Below are 21,594 nucleotides of genomic sequence, written 5' to 3'. Positions count from 1 at the left end.
AAAGTCTCCTCTTAACAGTTGTTGTAGAGATGTGTCTGCTGCTAGAACTCTGTGTGGCGTTGACCTGGTCTCTAATCTGAGCTGCTGTTACCTGCGATTTCTGAGGCTGGTGACTCGGATAAACTTATCCTCAGAAGCAGAGGTGACTCTTGGTCTTCCTTTCCTGGCGCGGTCCTCATGTGAGCCAGTTTCTTTGTAGCGCTTGATGGTTTTTGCAACTGCACTTGGGGACACATTCAAAGTTTGCCCAATTTTTCGGACTGACTGACCTTCATTTCTTAAAATAATGATGGCCACTCGTTTTTCTTTACTTAGCTGCTTTTTTCTTGCCATAATACAAATTCTAACAGTCTATTCAGTAGGATTATCAGCTGTGTATCCACCAGATTTCTGCACAACACAACTGATGGTCCCAACCCCATTTATAAGGCAAGAAATCCCACTTATTAAACCTGACAGGGCACACCTGTGAAGTGAAAGACATTTCTGGTGACTACCTCTTGAAGCTCATCAAGAGAATGCCAAGAGTGTGCAAAGCAGTCATCAAAGCAAAAGGTGGCTACTTTGAAGAACCTAGAATATAAGACATATTTTCAGTTGTTTCACACTTTTTTGTTAAGTATATAATTCCACATGTGTTAATTCATAGTTTTGATGCCTTCAGTTTGAATGTACAATTTTCATAGTCATGAAAATACAGAACAATCTTTAAATGAGAAGGTGTGTCCAAACTTTTGGTCTGTACTGTATGTGCTCATTTCTACAGTGGGGAAAATAAGTATTTGTTACTTTGCCGATTTTGCAAATTTTCCTACCTACAAAGAATGGAGAGGTCTGTAATTTTTATCGCAGGTCACTTCACTTGTGAGAGACAGAATCTAAAAGTAATCCAGAAAATTACTTTGTATGATTTTTACATAATTCATTTGTATATTATTGCATGAAATAAGTATTTTTATACAATAGAAAAACAGAACTTAATATTTGGTACAGAAACTTTTGTTTGCAATTACAGAGGTCAGACGTTTCCTGTAGTTCTTGACCAGGTTTGCACGCACTGCAGCAGGGATTTTGGCCCCCTCCTTCATACAGATCTTCTCCAGATCTTTCAGGTTTCGGGGCTGTCACTGGGCAGCATTGAGTTGCAGCTCCTTCCAAAGATTTTCTATTGGGTTCAGGTCTGGAGACTGGATAGGCCACTCCAGGACCTTGAAATGCTTCTTACGGAGCCACACCTTAGTTGCCTTGGCTGTATATTTCGGGTCATTGTCCTGCTGAAAGACCCATTCTTGAGCTTTGACCTTTCTCAGAATTATCTCATGAGGCGAGATCTTGCATGGAGCCCCAGATTAAGGAAGATTGACAGTCAACAATCTATTTAGCTATAATATATGACGCGCTCCCTGGGCCGTGGGGTACTCGGTGCAGGGCCGGTCGGTGCAGGGGAGATATCACAGTGGCGGTGACCCGGTCCGTGACCCAGGGCGGTCAATAAAAGGAGATATTTACAGGGGATATATAGTTTTTATATACAGTTCGTGACGCCACTTGTGGTATGCGGCTATATGGAGCCGCCGCTGCGGAGCAGGTCCTCTGGAGCTGGTGTAAATGCAGCACAGTTGGTTTACCCCTCCACAGGTAGAGCTTAGCTCCAGGGCTGTGCTGAGATGTTATGGATGTTGCTGTTGCAGTTGTAGTGCAGGGGGTGATGGCGCGGCCAGAATAATTCACAGAGACAGTGTGGTGCAGTCTTCAGGGTTTACTCACAGTTGTTTAGTTCCTCAGGTTACACTTTCTGGACTACGACCTCCCACACCGCGCTGCTTTCACCAGGCAGGGGTGCAGCAAACTCCCAGGTGTTTCAAGAGTGCCTGACAGGACCCCGTTCTATATGACCTTCTCAGCCGTCTTTCTGCGCTGGCCCTCACCCTTCTTGCCCTGTGCCTCGCCAAACAATGTCCCTAGTCGGTATCCTCGGATCTTTCTGGGCAACCTGGAGTTCCCTGGATCCTATGTGGTTACCTTTTTGGCGACTTGAGTGCGGATGTGGCAACTGCACCCTGAAAGTACAGAAGCCTCCGGTTCCTAGTTGAACTTTGTAATTCTCACTAGTTAGGGGCCGGTCCCCTCTGCGGCTTGATCCCTCCACCGCCTGGCAGATTCAAGCATACAGGTGGCCTCCAGCACTGCCCGTACCCCTGGGATCCCTTTCACGCTCCTGGAGCCTTTCTCCTGCTCCTCTCTCTCTCTCTTCAGTCTTGGGCCTCTCTGGCTAGGCCCTCCTCCTGAGCAGAGCTCCTACAGAGCTCCTGCTCCCAACTCTTCCTCTCACTGAAGAACCCTTCTAGATTGTTCCACCTTCTTTTTATAGCACTTCTTACTGAGCTCCCCTGATTTACTTCCTCCACCCACACCCACTACATGGTTCCACCTATTTTGGTTCCCCCCACTCCAGCCAGGGACAGGGCTCAGAAGGGAAGCGACGCATCTTGCCCCTCCTGCTGGTCTGGAGTAGTGTAGTGTTGGATGCAGGTGTTAGGGTCCCGGGCAGCACTCTATCCTTACCTGAGAGTGAGATACCACACCTCTGGGTGAGATGCAGTACCTCTGTGGCGACTTAACCCACAGGGGCGCAACATATACACACATATATAATTCTAGACAATCGTGTTAAAAATGATGGTCGGCTTCCAGAAAAAAAAAGATCTCCCAGACAAGTAAGCAAATGTCCCGGGCACAGCCAAAGTCTACTGAAACCTCTTGAAAAGCTGCTTTTCTAATACTCCTTGTATGAGAACCTGAGATGCTACGTTAACCACTTCGCGCCAGAGCCTGTTTTTGCCTTCGTGACCGAGCCAATTTTTTCAATTCTGACCACTGTCACTTTATGAAGTAATTACTCTGGAACGCTTCAACGGATTCCCCTGATTCTGAGATTGTTTTTTCGTGACATATTGTACTTCATGATAGTGGTAAAATTTCTTCGACATCACTTGCGTTTATTTGTGAAAAAATCGGAAAATTTTGGAAATTTTGCAATTTTCAAACTTTGAATTTTCATGCCCTTAAATCAGAGAGATATGTCACACAAAATAGTTAATAAATAACATTTCCCACATGTCTACTTCACATCAGCACAATTTTGGAACCAAAATTTTTTTTTGTTAGGAAGCTATAAGGGTTAAAAGTTGACGAGCGATTTCTCATTTTTACAACAAAATTTACAAAAACATTTTTTTAGGGACCACATCTTATTTGAAGTCACTTTGAGGGGCCTTTATGACAGAAAATACCCAAAAGTGATACCATTCTAAAAACTGCACCCATCAAGGTGCTCAAAACCACATTCAAGAACTTTATTAACCCTTCAGGTGGTTCACGGGAATTTTTGGAATGTGGAAGAAAACAATGAACATTTAACTTTTTTTCACAAAAAATTACCTTAGAGCCAATATTTTTTAATTTTCGCAAGGGTAACAGGAAAAAATGGACTCCAAAATGTGTTGTGGAATTTCTCCTGAGCACGCTGATACCCCATATGTGGTGCAAAACCACTGTTTGGGCGCACGGCATGGCTCGGAAGGTAAGGAGCGCCATTTGACTTTTGGATTGGAAATTTGGCTGGAATCGATAGCGGACGCCATGTTGCATTTGGAGAGCCCCTGAGGTGCCTAAACAGAGGAAACCCCCAACAAGTGACCGAATTTTACAATCTACTCCTCTGTATAAATTAATCTAGTGGTGGGAAAATAAGTAGATAGGTAAATGGTCACTAAACCCATAGATGAATTCCCAGAGAGGTGTCATTTCCAAAATGGGGTCACTTCAGGGGGGATTCTGCTGTTCTGGCACTTTTCAGAGGCGCTAAGTACCATAACTAAAGAATCCCCCCTGAAGTGACCCCATTTTGGAAATGACACCCGTCTGGGAATTCACCTATGGGTTTAGTGACCATTTTAACTCAATGGATGATTACCAGAAACAAGCATACAATGGAAGGTTTAGATTCTGGAGAACCCCCACCCCCACCCCTGGAAATGAAGTGAGCTCTACTCGAATGTGTCATTCACTAAATGAACCAAATGTTTGAATGACAAATTGGGATACATTTTTACAGTTTAAAAACGTGGTTCTGTGTGGAAGATTTTAAAGCAGTCAGTGACGCATAAGGCTGGCAATGATGGGCATTGTGGGCAATAGTAGCGGGTATCACGCCTCATTCCTCTCTTAGTACATACACGACATCTTTTCTGGGGGTTCCTTCTCGTTTCCGTTGCTGGAATAAGTGCAATAAAATGTCGCTCAGTGAGTCTTTTCACATCCTCAGATTCTAATGGATGAGCGGGGCTAACACTTTCAAAAACAAGATTTTCAATTACCTTTTCTTGATAATCAAGAAAAGGATTGTAATTTCCTGCTTTTTTGTACAACACAAAAGAATTGTATGTGACCACCTGAAACAAATAAATAACCAACTTTTTATACCAGGTATATGACTTTCTTGATACCTGGTATGGCTGTAGAACCTGGTCTGCAAGGTCCACACCCCCCTTGTGTTTGTTGTAGTCAATGACTGACACAGGTTTTTGCTTCGGAGTGGTGGATCCTAGTTCTACAGTGGCCCTTGTGGCATCTGTGTGGATCGAGCTGGGGACAAAAATATCCCTCTTATCCCTATATTTCAGGGCAAGCAGCTCTCCGTTGCGTACAGCCCCTGACTGCCCCTTTTGGAACTTTTGGTTGACCAATGGTTGTGGAAACCCCTGACGGTTTTTACGAATGGTCCCACAAGCTCCGATGTTGTGTTCAACCAGACTTTTAAATAGGGGTATGCTGGTGTAATAATTGTCCACATATAGATTGTAGCCTTTTTGAAAAAATGGACTTATCAGCTCCCAAACAATTTTTCCAGATGTCCCCAGATAAGTAGGGCATCCTGGTGGGTTTAGTTGGCTATCTTTCCCCTCATATATGTGAAAAGCGGATGTGTATCCGGTTGAACTTTCGCACATTTTATAGAGCTTTATTCCAAACCTTGCCCTTTAAGATGTTATAAATTGCTTGAGGTGCAGTCTTCCTTTGAATTTTTACAAGGGACTCATCTATAGAAATATTTTGTGTTGGGGTGTAGAGCCTTCAGATTTTTTCTGACAAATTTTCAATGATGGGTCTAATTTTATATAACCTGTCATGTTCTGGGGCATTTCTGGGCAGGCATTGACTATTGTCGTTAAAATGCCAAAACCGCATGAGCATTTCATAACGGGTCCTAGGCAGAATGACTGAAAACATAGGGGTGGCTTGAACAGGGTGGTTGGACCAGTAGGATCGAATGCTCGGTTTTTTAACAAGCCCCATGGCAAATGTAAGTCCTAAATTTTTTTTGATTTCCGGGACATTAGTTGGTGTCCATAAATTTGCCCTAGCATAGTAACATCGGGGATTCTGGCTTATGAATTGGGATGCGTATAAATTTGTTTGCACGACAATATGCTCTAGCAAGCTGTCTGTAAAAAACAAATTAAAAAAATGAATTGGTCCAAAATCTTCCACCTCCACATTTATACCAGGAATGGCGTTGAAATCAGGGCTGAATGGAGCAGCCGAATCCGAAGCCTCCCATCTGGGAAATGCTATATCACGTGGCAAAGCCCCTTGTACACTGGCGTGCACCAATTCACTAGTAGCAGGGACAGCGCTTGTACTGGGCAGTGTTCCCTGATTTGGAGACGTTTCTCCAGTAGCGCTATTTGCCCCTATTGTTGTACTGGTCCTTGGGCTTGAGGATGGACCAGAATCACTGCTCATTTCTGAGCTCTCAGTGTCCTCGCTACTAAAGCCCTCAAAATCCACATCTCCATCTGACATTGCACTGTCATCACTGTCAGAACATAGCAGGGCATACACCTCCTCTGCGGTATAAGTCTGACGGGCCATTTTATTTTTATATTTTTTGACTGGACTGAACGGACCGGACTGATTGATCTGACAGGACTGACTGATCTGACCAGGACTGACTGATCTGACAAGGACTGACTGACTGATCTGACAAGGACTGACTGACTGACAAGACTGACTGACTGGACTGACTGATCTGACAGGACTGACTAACCCTAACCTAACTTTTAGGCTGCGTGCACACGATGAATTTTTCATGCGTTTATGCTGCGGAAACGCATCAAAAACACATGGTAATCCGCACCCCATGGTCCCCAATGGCATTCCGCAATGTCAATGCACATGCTGCGGATTTTTCCGCAGCGTTTCTGCAGCGCTCATAAATCTGCAGCATATTCATTAATTTTGCGGAAGCGCCGCCATTGACTTGCATTGAGACGCATAGAAACCGCGACTGTACATTTTTACAAGCGGCTTCTATGCGTCTCTATGTGCGGATGGTACCCAGTTCTGGAGGAGAGGAGACTCTCATCCAGACCTGGGTACCATTGTACCTGTGAAAAAAAGAATAAAATAAAAAATAAAGTTTATATTCACCTGTCCAACGGCTTCTCTCGGCATGCCGGCAGCGCTGAAGGACCTTCGGTGACATCACAGTCATGTGACCGCAGGCCGTTCACCGCTGTGTCTCGCGATATGCCGGCAGCCGGGAACCAGACAGGAACGAGCGCTGCAGCCACGCCGGGCCATCGGGGGTGAGTATAGCTTTATTTTAAGCATTGTTTTACGGTCACACTATATAAATCCATGCTGTTTGCATGGATTTATATAGTGTGACCTAGTTGTCAAGCACTTTCCAAGTGATGCTAAAATCGCCTGGAAAGCGCTTGTAAATCCACATGCGGAAACGCATGTGAATCCGCATGTATTCTGCAGGAAAAACGCATGCACAATCTGCATGCGTTTTTTCTGCCAGGGAGATGCAGAAATGCAGCAGAAATTTTCTGCTTCATTTCTGCATCGTGGGCACATAGCCTTACTTTCTTTTTTGATTTTTTTTGTTTCACTTTTACAGTGGCAAGGCTGACAGCTCTTGTCACACTGCTTCTCCTCTGCTCTCTCACTGAGATCGGAGGGGAAACAGTGTATTTATCAGGCAGATCGCTCGGGAAAGTTTGTTGCTAAAATAAACTTCCCTAGTGATCTCTCTGATTGGCTGGAGTGACGCTGACATCATCGAGACCTGAGCCAATCAGGTCTCGATGATGTCAGAGGTCGCAGCACCGGGATCCCCTCCGCTAAGGTATGTGGGGGTCCCGATCGCCGACCACCGGCTGTCACTATCTTTTAAATGCCGTGATCGCAATGGATCGCGGCATCTAGAAGATAGGAACAGGTTAACATCATGGGGACCTGATCCAATCAGGTCCCCATGATGCCACATGTCAGAGCTATCGCTCTGAACCGGTACCGCAGTGCTTGCAGGACCCTGGGGGCCCTGAGCGCTGCGGGACCACCCACCGTTTTTAAACGTCGGCGCTGCACAGAGCCCAGGCAGCGCCGACGTTTATGTACAGTGGGCGGTCGGGAACCGGTTAATGATCTAGTGGAAGGGTTGCATAGTAAAATAGCAATATTTGCAGATGATACTAAACTTTGTAAAGTAGTTAATACAGATGAGGATAGGGCACAGATACAGGAGGATTTAGATAAATTGGGGAGTTGGGCCAAAAAATGGCAAATGGGGTTCAATGCCGATAAATGTAAGGTCAAGCACATGGGAAAGAAAAACAGCAGTCACCCATACATATTAAATGAGAAACCGTTGGGGAAATCTGACATGGAGAAGGACCTGGACGTCTTGGTTAACAGCAAATTAAATTGGAGTGCCCAGTGTCAGGCAGCAGCTGCGAAGGCAAATAGAGTCATGGCATGCATCAGAAGAGGAATAGGGGCATATGATGAGAACATTGTTCTTCCTCTGTATAAAGCGCTGGTAAGGCCGCACTTAGAATATTGTGCACAGTTCTGGGCTCCGGTGCTCAGGAAAGACATATTGGAGCTAGAGAGGGTACAAAGGAGGGCGACTAAGGTAATAAAGGGAATGGAGGGACTAGAATACCCAGAGAGGTTGTCAAAATTAGGCCTATTTACGTTGGAAAAGAGAAGGCTTAGGGGAGACCTCATAAACATGTATAAATACATCAGGGGGATGTACAGAGATCTCTCCCATGACCTGTTTATACCAATGATGGTGACAAAGACGAGGGGGCACACTATGTGTCAGGAGGAAAGGAGGTTCCTGCACCAGCATAGAAGGGGATTCTTTACGGTCAGAGCCGATAGACTCTGGAACTCTCTGGGAGAGGAAGTGGTGATGTCCAACTCACTTAATGAGTTCAAGAGAGGCCTGGACGCCTTTCTTGAGAACAATAAAATTACATCTTATGCTTAGTGATAGTTAATTAATCCAGGGATTTAATCTGACTGCCAGATTGGAGTCGGGAAGTGAATTTTTCCTCAATGATGTAAATTGGCCTATACCACATGGTTTTTTTTTGCCTTCCCCTGGATCAACGCTGCGGAATAGCTGCAGTGCGCAAGAAATAGGCTGAACTGGATGGACGCTTGTCTTTTTTCGGCCTTATAAACTATGTAACTATGTAATATCTACAAAGTGACAAGGAATCTGGTGGATTGGTGATTCCTAATGCACTAATATATTATATAGCAGCGCAACTGCAACATTTGGGTAGGTGGCATAGCGCTGCAAACCCAAATAATATTAAGGGGTTAATTACCTCAGGAACACCGTGGAATATTCCTATTCATATAGTTGAACTGAATGACCTCGAGCACAAGAAATCAATATACCCTACACTTGCTCTACTCTACAAGGTCTGGGATAGGGGTAACCATATAATGGAAATAGGAGACTGCAGTGAATATACACCTACTAGCTATTGAACCTGTTCTACGCCCGGGTGGCGAGCATTTTTATTGGTATATGGTCTCCCATGCTGGTATGTGCTGCCCCCCTCCTTGTATTTGTGCTGCCTCCATCCTGTCCCCACCATCCAATCCTGGTATGCGTGGTACCCCTCACCCCCAATCCTCTTATGCGTGACACCCCTCACCCCCAATCCTGGTATGCGTGGCACCCCTCACCCCCAATCTTGGTATGCGTGGCACCCCTCACCCCCAATCCTGGTATGCGTGGCATCCCTCACCCCCAATCCTTGGTATACGTGGCATCCCTCATCCTGGTATGCATGGCACCCAATCCCGGTATGAGTGGCACCCCTCACCCCCAATCCTGGTATGCGTGGCACCCCTCATCCCGGTATGCGTGGCACCCCTCACCCCCAATCCCGGTATGCGTGGCACCCCTCACCCCCAATCACGGTATGCGTGGCACCCCTCATCCTTATCCTGGTGTGTATGGTATCCCTCATCCTGGTATGCATGGTACCCCATCCCTCATCCCTATCCTGGTGTTTATGGTATCCCTCATCCTGGTATGCATGGCACCCCATCCCTCATTCCCAATCCCGGTATGCGTGGCACACCTCACCCCCAATCCCGGTATGCGTGGCACCCCTCACCCCCAATCCCGGTAAGCGTGGCACCCCTCAACCCCAATCCCAGTATGCGTGGCACCCCTCACCCCCAATCCCGGTATGCGTGGCACCCCTCACCCCCAATCCCGTTATGCTTGGCACCCCTCACTCCCAATCCTGGTATGCGTGGCACCCCTCATCCCTATCCTGGTATGTATGGTATCCCTCATTCTGGTATGCATGGCACTCCATCACTCATCCCCAATCACGGTATGTGTGGCACCCCTCATCGCCAATCCCGGCATGCGTGGCACCCCTCATCCCCAATTCCGGCATCCGTGGCACGCCTCATCCCCAATCCCGGCATGCGTGGTACCCCTCATCCCCAATCTCAGCATGCGTGGCACCCCTCATCCTCAATCCTTGTATGCATGGCTCCCCTCATCCCCAATCTCGGCATGCGTGGCACCCCTCATCCCCAATCCCGGTATGCGTGGCACCCCTCATCCCCAATCCCGGTATGCGTGGCACCCCTCATCCCCAATCCCGGTATGCGTGGCACCCCTCATCCCAATCCCGGTATGCGTGGCACCCCTCACCCCCCAATCCTGGTATGCGTGGCACCCCTCACCCCCCAATCCTGGTATACGTGGCACCCCTCACCCCCAATCCTGGTATGCGTGGCACCCCTCACCCCCCAATCCTGGTATGCGTGGCACCCCTCACCCCCCAATCCTGGTATGCGTGGCACTCCTCATCCCCCAATCCTGGTATGCGTGGCACTCCTCATCCCCCAATCCTGGTATGCGTGGCACCCCTCATCCCCAATCCCGATATTCTTGGCACCCCTCATCCCTAATCCTGGTATGCGTGGCACCCCTCACCCCCCAATCCTGGTATGCGTGGTACCCCTCACCCCCCAATCCTGGTATGCGTGGCACCCCTCACCCCCCAATCCTGGTATGCATGGTACCGCTCACCCCCAATCGTGGTATGTGTGGGACCCCTCATCCCCCAATCCTGGTATGCATGGTACCCCTAACCCCCCAATCCTGGAATGCGTGGTACCCCTCACCCCCAATCCTGGTATGTGTGGTACCCCTCACCCCCAATCCTGGTATGTGTGGTACCCCTCACCCCCCAATCCTGGTATGTGTGGTACCCCTCACCCCCAATCCTGGTATATGCATGGTCCCCTTACCCCACAATCCTGTTATGTGTGGCCCCCTCATCCCTTTCACACTGTACACACATACAAAAAAAATAAACAGTTATACTCACCTTTCTTCTCTGTACTCCAGCGCTGCTGCGTCCTCTCTGCCGGAGGCCGGGGGAGGAGTGCGGCGCCGGAGCACCATGCTGTCCGGCGCCATTTTGCTGAAGACACACGGTAAATGTGTCTTCAGTAAAATGGCGCCGGATAGCGCAATGCTCACGCGCCGGTCCGACGCCTTCACTCCTCCCCTGGTCTCCAGAGAAGAGAGGCGCTGCGGCAACGCTCCTCCCGGTCAGGTAAGTATGTAAGTATGGCGCCGGAGATCGCGGTATGCGTTCAGTGTCTACGCATACCGTGATCTCCGGCGCCATATACTCCTCTTACCTGTAACGGCTGGATGCCTGCTTCTCTCTGGAGCCAGACTGCGCGTCACGCATGTGCAGTCTATCGAGGCTTCAGACAGAGACACGCATCCCGCCTTATATTATAGATATGGTTTAATAATAAATATGCTGAGTCCTATAAATTAGAGGGATTTCGCAGTTGGTTGGATAAAGGTATACTGTATTTTTCGGACTATAAGACGCACCTAGGTTTTCGAGGAGGAAAATAGAAAAAAAATGTAAGCAAAAAATGTGGTCATGATGCCCTGTTATGGGGGAAGGGTCTGCTGCTGACACTGTTATAGGGGTAATGTCCCCCAATTCTGTTAATATCACCCATCCTGGTATACTGTATATGCCCCCCTTCCTATTATGCGTGACACCCCAATCCCCTATCCTGGTATGCATGGCACCCCTCCATCCTGGTATGCATCAGGGCTGTGGAGTCGGAGCCCATTTTAGTGGAGTCAGAATAAAATGGACTCGACTCCTAAAATATATAATAAATTGGGTACAGTAGTTCAATGCAGTTTGTGTGGAATATTTTTTCATAAGAATTTGGGAAAGTTCTGAAATGTCCTATAAATGTCTGTCCTATTCCTGATCTAAAGGTCTGGACTTTTAGCTGAGATGAATCTGTGCTACAGTAAATTCATCACTTAAACATGAGCCGTGTATGAGGGAGTCTGAGTCGTGGTCATGGAAATTGAGGAGTCGTAGTCGGAGGTTTGGCTTACCAACTCCACAGCCCTGGTATGCATGGTACCCCTTATCCCTATCCTGGCATGCAAGGCACCCCTCATCCTGGCATGCATGATACCTCTCATCCTCGTATGTATGACACCCTCCATCTTGGTATGCATGACACTCCTCACCCTGGTATGTATGGCACCCCTTCATACTGGTATACATGGCACCCCTCATCCCCATCCTAGTATGAATGGCATCCCTCTTCCTGGTATGCATGGCACTCCTTATCCCCATCCTGGTATGCATGGACCCCTCATCCCTATCCTGGCATGCATAGCCCCCCTCATCCCTATCCTCGTATGCATGGCACCCCTCATCCCTATCCTCGTATGCATGGCACCCCTCATCCCTATCCTGGTATGCAAGGCCCACTTCATTCCTATCCTGGTATGCAAGGCCCCCCTCATCCCTTTTCCTGGTAAGCATGGCACCCCTAGTCCCTCTTCCTGGTAAGCATGGCACCCATCGTCCCTCTTCCTGGCACACATGGCACCCCTCACCCCCCTTTCTGGTATGTATGGCACCCCTCATCCCTATCTTGGGATGCATGCCCCCCGTATCCCTATCCTCGTATGCATGGCACCCCTCATCCCTATCCTGGTATGCATGGCATGCCTCATCCCTATCCTGGCATGCATGGCCCCCCTCATCCCTATCCTCGTATGCATGGCACCCCTCATCCCTATCCTGGTATGCATGGCCCCCATCATCCCTACATCCCTATCCTGGTATGCATGGCATGCCTTATCCCTATCCTCGTATGCATGACACCCCTCATCCCTATCCTGGTATGCATGGCCCCCATCATCCCTATCCTGGTATGCATGGCATCCCTCTTCCTGGTATGCATGGCATCCCTCTTCCTGGTATGCATGGCATCCCTCTTCCTGGAATGCATGGCACGCCTCATCCCCATCCTGGCATGCATGGCCCCCCTCATCCCTATCCTGGTATGCATGGTACCCCTCATCCGTATCCTGGTATGCATGGCACCCTTCATCCATATCCTTGTATGCATGGCCCCTCTCATCAATCTTCCTGGTATGCATGGCCCCGCTCATCCCTCTTCCTGGAAAGCATGGCACCCCTCATCTCTCTTCCTGGTAAACATGGCACCCCTCATCCCCCTTCTGGTATGCATGGCCCCCTCATCCCTATCCTGGTATGCATGGCACCCTTCATCCCTCTTCCTGGTATGCATGGCACCCCTCATGCCTCTGCCTGGTAAGCATGACACCCCTAGTCCCTCTTCCTGGTATGCATGGCACCCCTGGTATGCATGGCACCCCTCGTCCCTCTTCCTGGTATGCATGGCACCCCTCGTCCCTCTTCCTGGTATGCATGGCACCCCTCATCCCTCTTCCTGGTATGCATGGCACCCCTCATCCCTCTTCCTGGTATGCATGGCACCCCTCATCCCCCTTCCTGGTATGCATGGCACCCCTCATCCCCCTTCCTGGTATGCATGGCACCCCTCAGCCCTATCCTGGTATGCATGGCACCCCTCATCCTTATCCTGGTATGCATGGCACCCCTCGTCCCTCTTCCTGGTATGCATAGCACCCCTCGTCCCTCTTCCTGGTATGCATGGCACCCCTCATCCCCCTTCCTGGTATGCATGGCACCCCTCATCCCTATCCTGGTATGCATGGCACCCCTCATCCTTATCCTGGTATGCATGGCACTCCGAATCCCTGTTGGTATGCAAGGCCCCTCTCATCCCTCTTCCTGGTATGCATGGCACCCCTCCATCCTGTTATGCATGGATGGCACCCCTCATCCCCATCCTAGTATGCATGGCACCCCTCATACCCATCCTGGTATGCATGGCGTCCCTCATCACTATACTGGTATGCATGGCCCCCCCTTATCCCTATTCTGGTATACATGGCACCCCTCAACCCCCTTCCTGGTATGAATGGCCCCCTCATCCCTATCCTGGTATGCATGGGATGCCTCATCCCTATCCTCGTTTGCATGGCACCCCTCATCCCTATCCTCGTATGCATGGCACCCCTCATCCCTATCCTGGTATGCAAGGCCCCCCTCATCCCTATCCTGGTATGCATGGCACCCCTTGTCCCTCTTCCTGGTATGCATGGCACCCCTTGTCCCTCTTCCTGGTATGCATGGCCCCCTCATCCCTATCCTGGTATGCATGGCACCCCTCATCCCTATCCTGGTATGCAAGGCCCCCCTCATTCTTCTTCTCCTCTTCCTGGTATGCATGGAACCCCTTGTCCCTCTTCCTGGTATGCATGGTACCCCTCATCCTCCTTCCTCGTATGCATGGCCCCCTCATCCCTATCCTGGTATGCATGGCACCCCTCATCCCTATCCTGGTATGCAAGGCCCCCCAAGTTCATCTTCCTGGTATGCATGGCACCACTCATCCCCCTTCCTGGTATGCATGGCCCCCTCATCGCTATCCTGGTAAGCATGGCACCCCTCATCCTTATCCTTGTATATATGGTCCCCCTCATCCCTCTTCCTGGTATGCATGACCCCCCTCATCCCTCTTCCTGGTATGCATGGCCCCCCCTCATCCCTCTTCTTGGTATGCATGGCACCCCTCATTCCTCTTCCTGGTAAGCATGGCTCCCCTCGTCCCTCTTCCTGGTAAGCATGGCTCCCCTCGTCCCTCTTCCTGGTATGCATGGCAACCCTTATCTCCATCACGCTGCAAAAAGAAAACAAAAAACACTTCTACTCGCCTTCCTCCCCTCTGCTCCATCGCTGAATCCTGTCTACCAGCAGCTGATCTCACTGCCATGCGCCCTCACAAGGTGAGATGAGCTGCGGGAATAGTCACTGCTCCCCACACCGGAACTGTGTGCATGGGGAGCAGTGACTTCATTCTCCTTAATAGCCGGCACACAGGGTAGCCGCAGCGCGGATACTGCTGCTGAGCGATCGCGTGTGCCCGCTACTAAAGACCATGAATATTCACCCCCATGGGCATGAATAGCCATTTTCATTAGCACCGAGCACAGTGTAGGCTGCAGCAGGCGGCTCCTGCCTCCTGTGCCCCGCTCCCCAACCAGCCAGAGTATTATTTATATGCCACATTCGGACTGTAAGATGCACCCCCTACTTTCCTCCAAAATTTTGAAGGAAAAAAGTGCATCTTATAGTCCGAAAAATACGGTATATACGATATAAAACATATTGTCTGAAGGGATCCTTAAGTGCTTTGATCAATTAAAGGGGGGATTTGGGTTGACACAATTCTATAGATATTTACAGTTTCGGCGTTCATTTAATGCACAATCAAAATGGACTCCCTTTTGGGTAAAACATAATACTTTAGTTAAGTTGGTATTAGAGAAGGGAAATACTAAGATTCCTATGTAACAGAGGATACCGGACTGATGCTGAATGTCCACGATGTAAAATGGATGATGCGGGCCTATTACATACGCTATGGGAATGCCGGGAGTCAGGTAAATGCTGGAAAGGAGTTCTGTCTATTATAAAGAGGGAATATAAAATAGATATTCAACCAGACCCAAAAAATGCCTATTAGGTATATTAGAAGATTATATGGAATTTGACCCAATTTCAATAGGGATTTCACGTATTTTATTTCAAACTAGGAAACATACTGCATCCAAATGGATTAACCACTCACCCCCAGAAATTAGTGAACTCAAAAATAGGATAAATAATATCAGATTAGAAAAAGAGGTATATCAAAAATGAAACTCAATGAATAAATTTGAGAAAATATGAGGCTTATGGTTGGATACACCTGGAATGCCATCAAGGGGGTTATTGCTGGAGAGACAATTTGACTTATGGAGGAAGGGAGGCATTGACGAGGTCTAATGTTTCATTGTGTATTGGAATTCCTTAACATGTGGAATGGGTAATATAGCACACCTATATGTGTAGAGGATTATAATGCTTATTACAATATTATGCTTATATAAGAGATTTCAAGAATGTGGAATGTTAATTGTAAGATATAGTAACTGCAAGTTATCAGACGGTAATGGGCAAGCTGAAAGGATATATCGGAGAGATGCATGTATGTTATTTTATTATTGTATGTACTGGTTTCTTGTTTTGTAAAAAAAAAACTAATGAAAAAAAACTCAAAATTGGATTGGATTAAAAAAAAAGAATAGGAAAAGGTTTCTACCCTGTGTGGGTTCTCCGGTGCTTAATTAAAGCCGATTTCCGTTTAAAACATTTCCCACATTCTGAACATGAAAAATGCTTCTCCCCTGTGTGAGTTCTGTGGTGGTTAACCAAAGCTGATTTCTGGTTAAAACATTTCTCACATTCAGAACAGGAAAAAGGCTTCTCCCCTGTGTGAGTTCTCTGGTGGTTAACCAAAGCTGATTTATTGTAAAAACATTTCCCACATTCTGAACATGAAAAAGGCTTCTCCCCTGTGTGAGATCTCTGGTGATTAACCAAAACTGATTTATGGTTAAAACATTTCCCACATTCAGGACAGTAAAAAGGCCTCTCCCCTGTGTGAGATCTCTGATGTCTAACAAGTTCGGATTTCCGGTTAAAACATTTCTCAGATTCAGAACAGGAAAAAAGCTTCTCCCCTGTGTGAATTCTCTGGTGGTCAACCAAAGCTGATTTATTGCAAAAACATTTCCCACATTCTGAACATGAAAAAGGCTTCTCCCCTGTGTGAGTTCTCTGGTGAATAACAAAATATAATTTCTGGTTAAAACATTTCCCACATTCTGAACAGGAAAAAGGCTTCTCCCCTGTGTGGGTTCTCTGGTGAATAACCAAAACTGATTTATGGTTAAAACATCTCCCACATTTGGAACAAGAAAATCTATTGTCCACTGTGTGTGTTTTTTGAGTTATAGACTTTTCGAGGGTAAAACTATTTCCATTTTCTGGCAGTGAAAATGTCTTCTTTGCTTTAGGAGCAGTTCGTTTTTCAATCCTTATTTTTTTATTTTGACTTTCCTTAGTAGTCGGTAATGAATCAGAAGACAGGACCTGTTTCATAGGATCAGATGACAGATCTCTGATGTGAAGGGATGATTGTAGATCTGGAGTAATGGCATTCACTTCAATTGTATCCTGTGAGATCTGAAGATCATCTGATATAAAAATCTCCTGTCCCTCTGATCTCCTGGTACAGTCATCTGCCAAGAAAAAAAAACAATTATTAATTTTGAATAAAACAACCTGGAAATTTTACTTTTGAACATTTCTACTTAAAATGTCTGTAGAAATGACAACTTATTGACAGAATGACAATTCACAGTCTAATAGAAAACTTCAAAGGATGAACCAGTGGAGCGTGGTGTTCAACTGTTTGTTCATTCTGCCTCCAAAATATGGAATAAGAAGCCACCAAACAATGTTATGTAGATGAAAATGATACCAATAAAAACTTCTACTCATCCATAAACCAATCCAGCAATATCCGCTCTCCCAAAGTCAGATCTCCCCCTCTCTTCTGAGCCTTGCAGTGCGTTCAAACCACATTTATCATCCATGTATTTGGCATTACTATAGTGAGAAGAACCCTCTTCATTTACGGTGTGTGTCTCCTGGAGCACAATCTGGGCACTATGTGCTGGGTAATAAAATGGCCAATGGGCAATTTTGACTCTCCAACATCGACTGCGAGCTAATGTCCAGAAAGTGGCTGTGGAGTAAAACTAGTCACTACTCCTATAGATTAATTCACTGAGGGTTATAATTTCCAAAATGCAGTCACTTTATGGGGATTTCTATTGCTCTGGTTTTCTGCCATTTTGTCATATTAAGGTTTCTGCAAATGTTGTGTCCCATCTCCTCTGGGATCTGCAAGATCTGCATTCAAATAGCTAAATGGCGCTCCTTCCCTTCTTACCCTGCCATGTGCCCAGACAGTAGTGTACAACCATATATAGGGGATTGTCACATTCAAGAGTAGTTGGAAATAATTTGTAAGGTCCATTTGTTTCCTATTATCCTTTGTGAAAAATTCCAAAGTTATCATCACATAAAGTGACACACGTCAGATTTGAAAAATGGAACCTGATTAGGAACAAAAAACTGTCTGCGAGAAGGGGTTAAATCAGAGTATTTTGGGAACGAACTGTTGTAGTCAAAAACTGTGAGTATAGACAGTAACACATCTACTGAAATGATCGAACTGAACAGTCTTCATCAGCAAAATAATGAGTAACTAGTGGTGAAACCTCTCTGGGGTAATTAGAGTCTGGGGCTCGGTGGCTCTTCATCATCTAAACTATCGTAAGGGACAATATTTTATGTCAGATAAATTCAAGAAGAAATATTAGACATTGAAGTAGAACTTTTTATAATAGTGCAGAGATGAGGGGTCTTAAATTTAGACCTCGGTATTGGGAAGACGTAATGGAGACCTTCTTTTAAAGACCACCATGGAGTTACAGAGACACGTAAGTGAGTCAGGCCAATCCCACCACAATTAAACTATCATAGAGAATGAACCTGTAAAAAAGACAGAATAAAAGATATGTTACATCCCCAACAACAACGTATATATAAGGGAGAGCTCCAACACTAAACCGGAGTCACACTCATTTATGGTGGACCATTGGAGGTATGATGAGTCCTGACCAGGAGAGTAGAGAAAGTATTAGTGCCCTCATTTCAGGAGAGATTGTGCAGGAATCTGAATTCTTTAGGATTGAAAACATAATGGAATTTATGATGTGGAGTGAATCCATGAAACCAGGGCTCGAGCCATGCCACCACATCTCCTGCAAGCGTTAATAGATGTATATTACAGCCATCAGCCACGCACAGCTTAGAGACATATCATGGCACAGGTGTAGTTTTATTTATGTAGTTTATCAAGATCCTGTTTGAAGATAGTTTGAAAAGTCAGGATAAAGGGAAACTCCGTTGTTATTGTACAAAAATTCACACTTGGCCCTCACTGCACATTTAATATTGTCGATTATAAAAGTTAAGTTTGGTCAGAAAGACTGGACCTGGTCTTGTAGGGACCATATGAGAACATTCAGCCGCACAGAAGGGAGAGAAGGTAGATTCATCCAATAAGATATCAGGGATCTAGGAAGCCAACAGCATCATTACCCTCCGCTTTCTCTTACAGGCCCATCAGAATATTTTTCTTCAAGTAATTTTCTCACTTGTCAGCACTTTCTACGTACGCTGTCATTTGTCTTTGTAGTTTACAGATCTGGGCAGGTAACGGTCAGCGTCTACTAATCCCAGGGGGTAGGTGGATCCTCCAGGTTGTAAGTTCTACAGAAAAGGGCTTTTACAATTACACAAAGTAATGTGAACATTTTCAGATGGAGGAAAATGTTGTGGTCTAGCGGGAAAATGGTGATCACACGATTGTGATACGGCCAAACTACATGACCGGTACACCAGCCACAGCCGGTGTCTGAGAAGAATCTGTGACTTCTCTGCACTTAGTGGTCACTACTCACCTGGGTAGTCATGTTTAGGAATCTCCTCCTTACACCGCTCATCACCCCCCACATATGTCTCTGTAGTATTAATATGGATCAGATCTTCACCCTGAAACAAATATTGTAAAAGTCACAGACAGATGGAGAAGTCACATCTATGATCAGCTCTAATCCTGCCATCTCCACCGTTCTCATTACACAAGTATAAACCATATAATCCTGGTGGATAAAACAAGACTGAGCACAAGACCTTCACAGCCGTCTACCCATCATAGGGGAGATCTCATGACACCTTCTCTCCATCTACCTGATGATCCTGAGGAACATTGGGATCTTCTTGTCTACAGTCCTATGGAAGAAGAGGATGGGGACATCTCCCTGGTGTTGTCCTCTTACTGGATAGATCTGGAGGAAACACAAACAGAGACTGAATTCATTCTTTACATACAGATAATTATAGGCCGTGTGTATTTAGTCCTGTCTATTACCTGGTGATGTGAGGGGCTGGGGAAGCTCCATCATGATGTCCTTGTACAGATCTTTGTGTCCTTCTAAATACTCCCACTCCTCCATGGAGAAATAGACGGCGACATCCTGACACCTTATAGGAACCTGACACATACAATGATACCGTCATCCCCTCGATCCCTCCATAGCGTTACTGTATAATGTCCCAGCATTCCCAGCAGCGTCACCTCTCCAGTCAGCAGCTCAATCATCTTGTAGGTGAGCTCTAGGATCTTCTGGTCATTGATGTCCTCATGTATGAAGGGGTGAGGTGGAGGTCCTGTGATTGGGCTCAGGGGTCTTCCCCATCCCTCAGACACAGGGTCCTGACAGCGCTCACTAGAGGTCTTCTTCACTACTGTGTAATCCTGGTTATGGAGAGACACATTAATAAATCTCACTACAGACATTTCCAGAGTCCTCACCTCTCCAGTTCTGTCCATCTGTTATTTCCATAGATAAGAATGATGTAATGTGACGTCATCAGAATCTCTCACCTCTCCAGTAAGCCGGAAGAGGATCTCTAGGGTGAGGTGCATTATCCGCTCCGCCATCTTGTCTCTATCCATATCCATCCTTGATAGGTGATTCAGAAAAATTCTCTTAATATAGAAGATCTTCACTGAGAGGATCTGATATTGTAGAAACCTGAATGAGAAGAAGATGAGCCGATGTAACATCATAAAGAATCCTGTGTAATAATACAATTACTGGAGACAATAAGGGAAATATATCAGGAGATAGAATGTGTAGATGTTGTGTTCTTCAGTTTTTATGGACTGGAACATAAGTTGAATTGCTGACTTAGACATCTCCTCCATACTTCCAATCACTGGCTAAGTTGGCCACTGCTTCAGTAAGAATCACCCAGAAACCCAAGCAGCAATGGTATTTTTATTATTTTACAACATTCTGCTTTTGTACCTGACGTACTAATAAAACCTACAGTTAGGTCCATATATATTTGGACAGAGACAACATTTTTCTAGTTTTGGTTCTAGACATTACCACAATGAATTTTAAACAAAAATTCAGATGCAGTTGAAGTTCAGACTTTCAGCTTTCATTTGAGGTTATCCACATTAAAATTGGATGAAGGGTTTAGGAGTTTCAGTTCCTTAACATGTGCCACCCTGTTTAAATATATATGGACCTAACTGTATATATTTTAGGCCACAGACAACAAGCAGTTTCTTCCCCAGAGTCTGCAGCTGAATACGTTTCTTATAGACTCATCTTCCATAACGCTAATTCTCGTCATATACATTACACATGGCATGAGAAATAACAACTTCATGATGACGACATCTTCATCTTCTAATACGGCTCTAGAAACAAATTTGTCCAGAGTCCGTCACTGACTACATCATCACCGACCGTCTATGTGAATGTTTCCCGTCTTCCCCAGGTTGTAATCTTTTATCACGTTAGATCTCATTTATAAGAGCGTGTTTGTAAGAACAAGACAGTTATTTGATGCTAATGTCTCCATGTACAGTGTTTTTTTCCTGGATATTATGTTTCTTTTAGCATTTTCCTGTAGGCTTCCATATATTACATGAAAAACACCAAAAAAAGAAAAGCAAGTGTTAAAATATAAAATAAAATTGGGGATGGTGGGACTGTGACAACATTATACTGTATGTGGGGGGATGGCGGTACTGTGGGAACATTATACTGTATGGGGGGGGTGGTGGTACTGTGGGAACATTATACTGTATGTGGGGGGGTGTGGTGGTACTGTGAGAACATTATACTGTGTCAGGGAGGATGGCAGTACTGTGAGAACATTATACTGTATGTGGGGGGATGGTGGCACTGTGGGAACATTATACTGTATGTGGGAAGATGGCGGTACTGTGAGAACATTATACTGT

General features: G+C 46.2%; 1 protein-coding gene across 1 annotated transcript; it reads right to left on the bottom strand.

Moving 5' to 3' along the window:
- Positions 1-14,306: 14,306 nt before the first annotated feature.
- On the bottom strand, positions 14,307-20,081 carry LOC141226851 (uncharacterized). The gene is made up of 5 exons (XM_073667186.1): positions 19,906-20,081; positions 19,699-19,822; positions 19,518-19,615; positions 19,229-19,319; positions 14,307-16,933 (listed from the first exon to the last, which is right to left on the bottom strand). Exon 5 carries the CDS (start codon positions 16,791-16,793, stop codon positions 15,948-15,950), a length of 846 nt encoding a protein of 281 aa, XP_073523287.1. The 5' UTR covers positions 16,794-16,933; positions 19,229-19,319; positions 19,518-19,615; positions 19,699-19,822; positions 19,906-20,081; the 3' UTR covers positions 14,307-15,947.
- Between the last annotated feature and the right edge of the window lie 1,513 nt (positions 20,082-21,594).

Source organism: Phyllobates terribilis, unplaced genomic scaffold (genome assembly GCF_046119375.1).
Source record: "Phyllobates terribilis strain yellow unplaced genomic scaffold, ASM4611937v1 Scaffold_415__1_contigs__length_1637097, whole genome shotgun sequence".
NCBI lineage: Eukaryota > Metazoa > Chordata > Amphibia > Anura > Dendrobatidae > Phyllobates > Phyllobates terribilis.
This window is presented reverse-complemented; position numbering and strand designations above follow the sequence as displayed.

Coding starts and splice junctions, on each gene's coding strand:
- LOC141226851 (XM_073667186.1), bottom strand. CDS start 16,793: ATGAAACAGGTCCTGTCTTCTGATTCATTACCGACTACTAAGGAAAGT.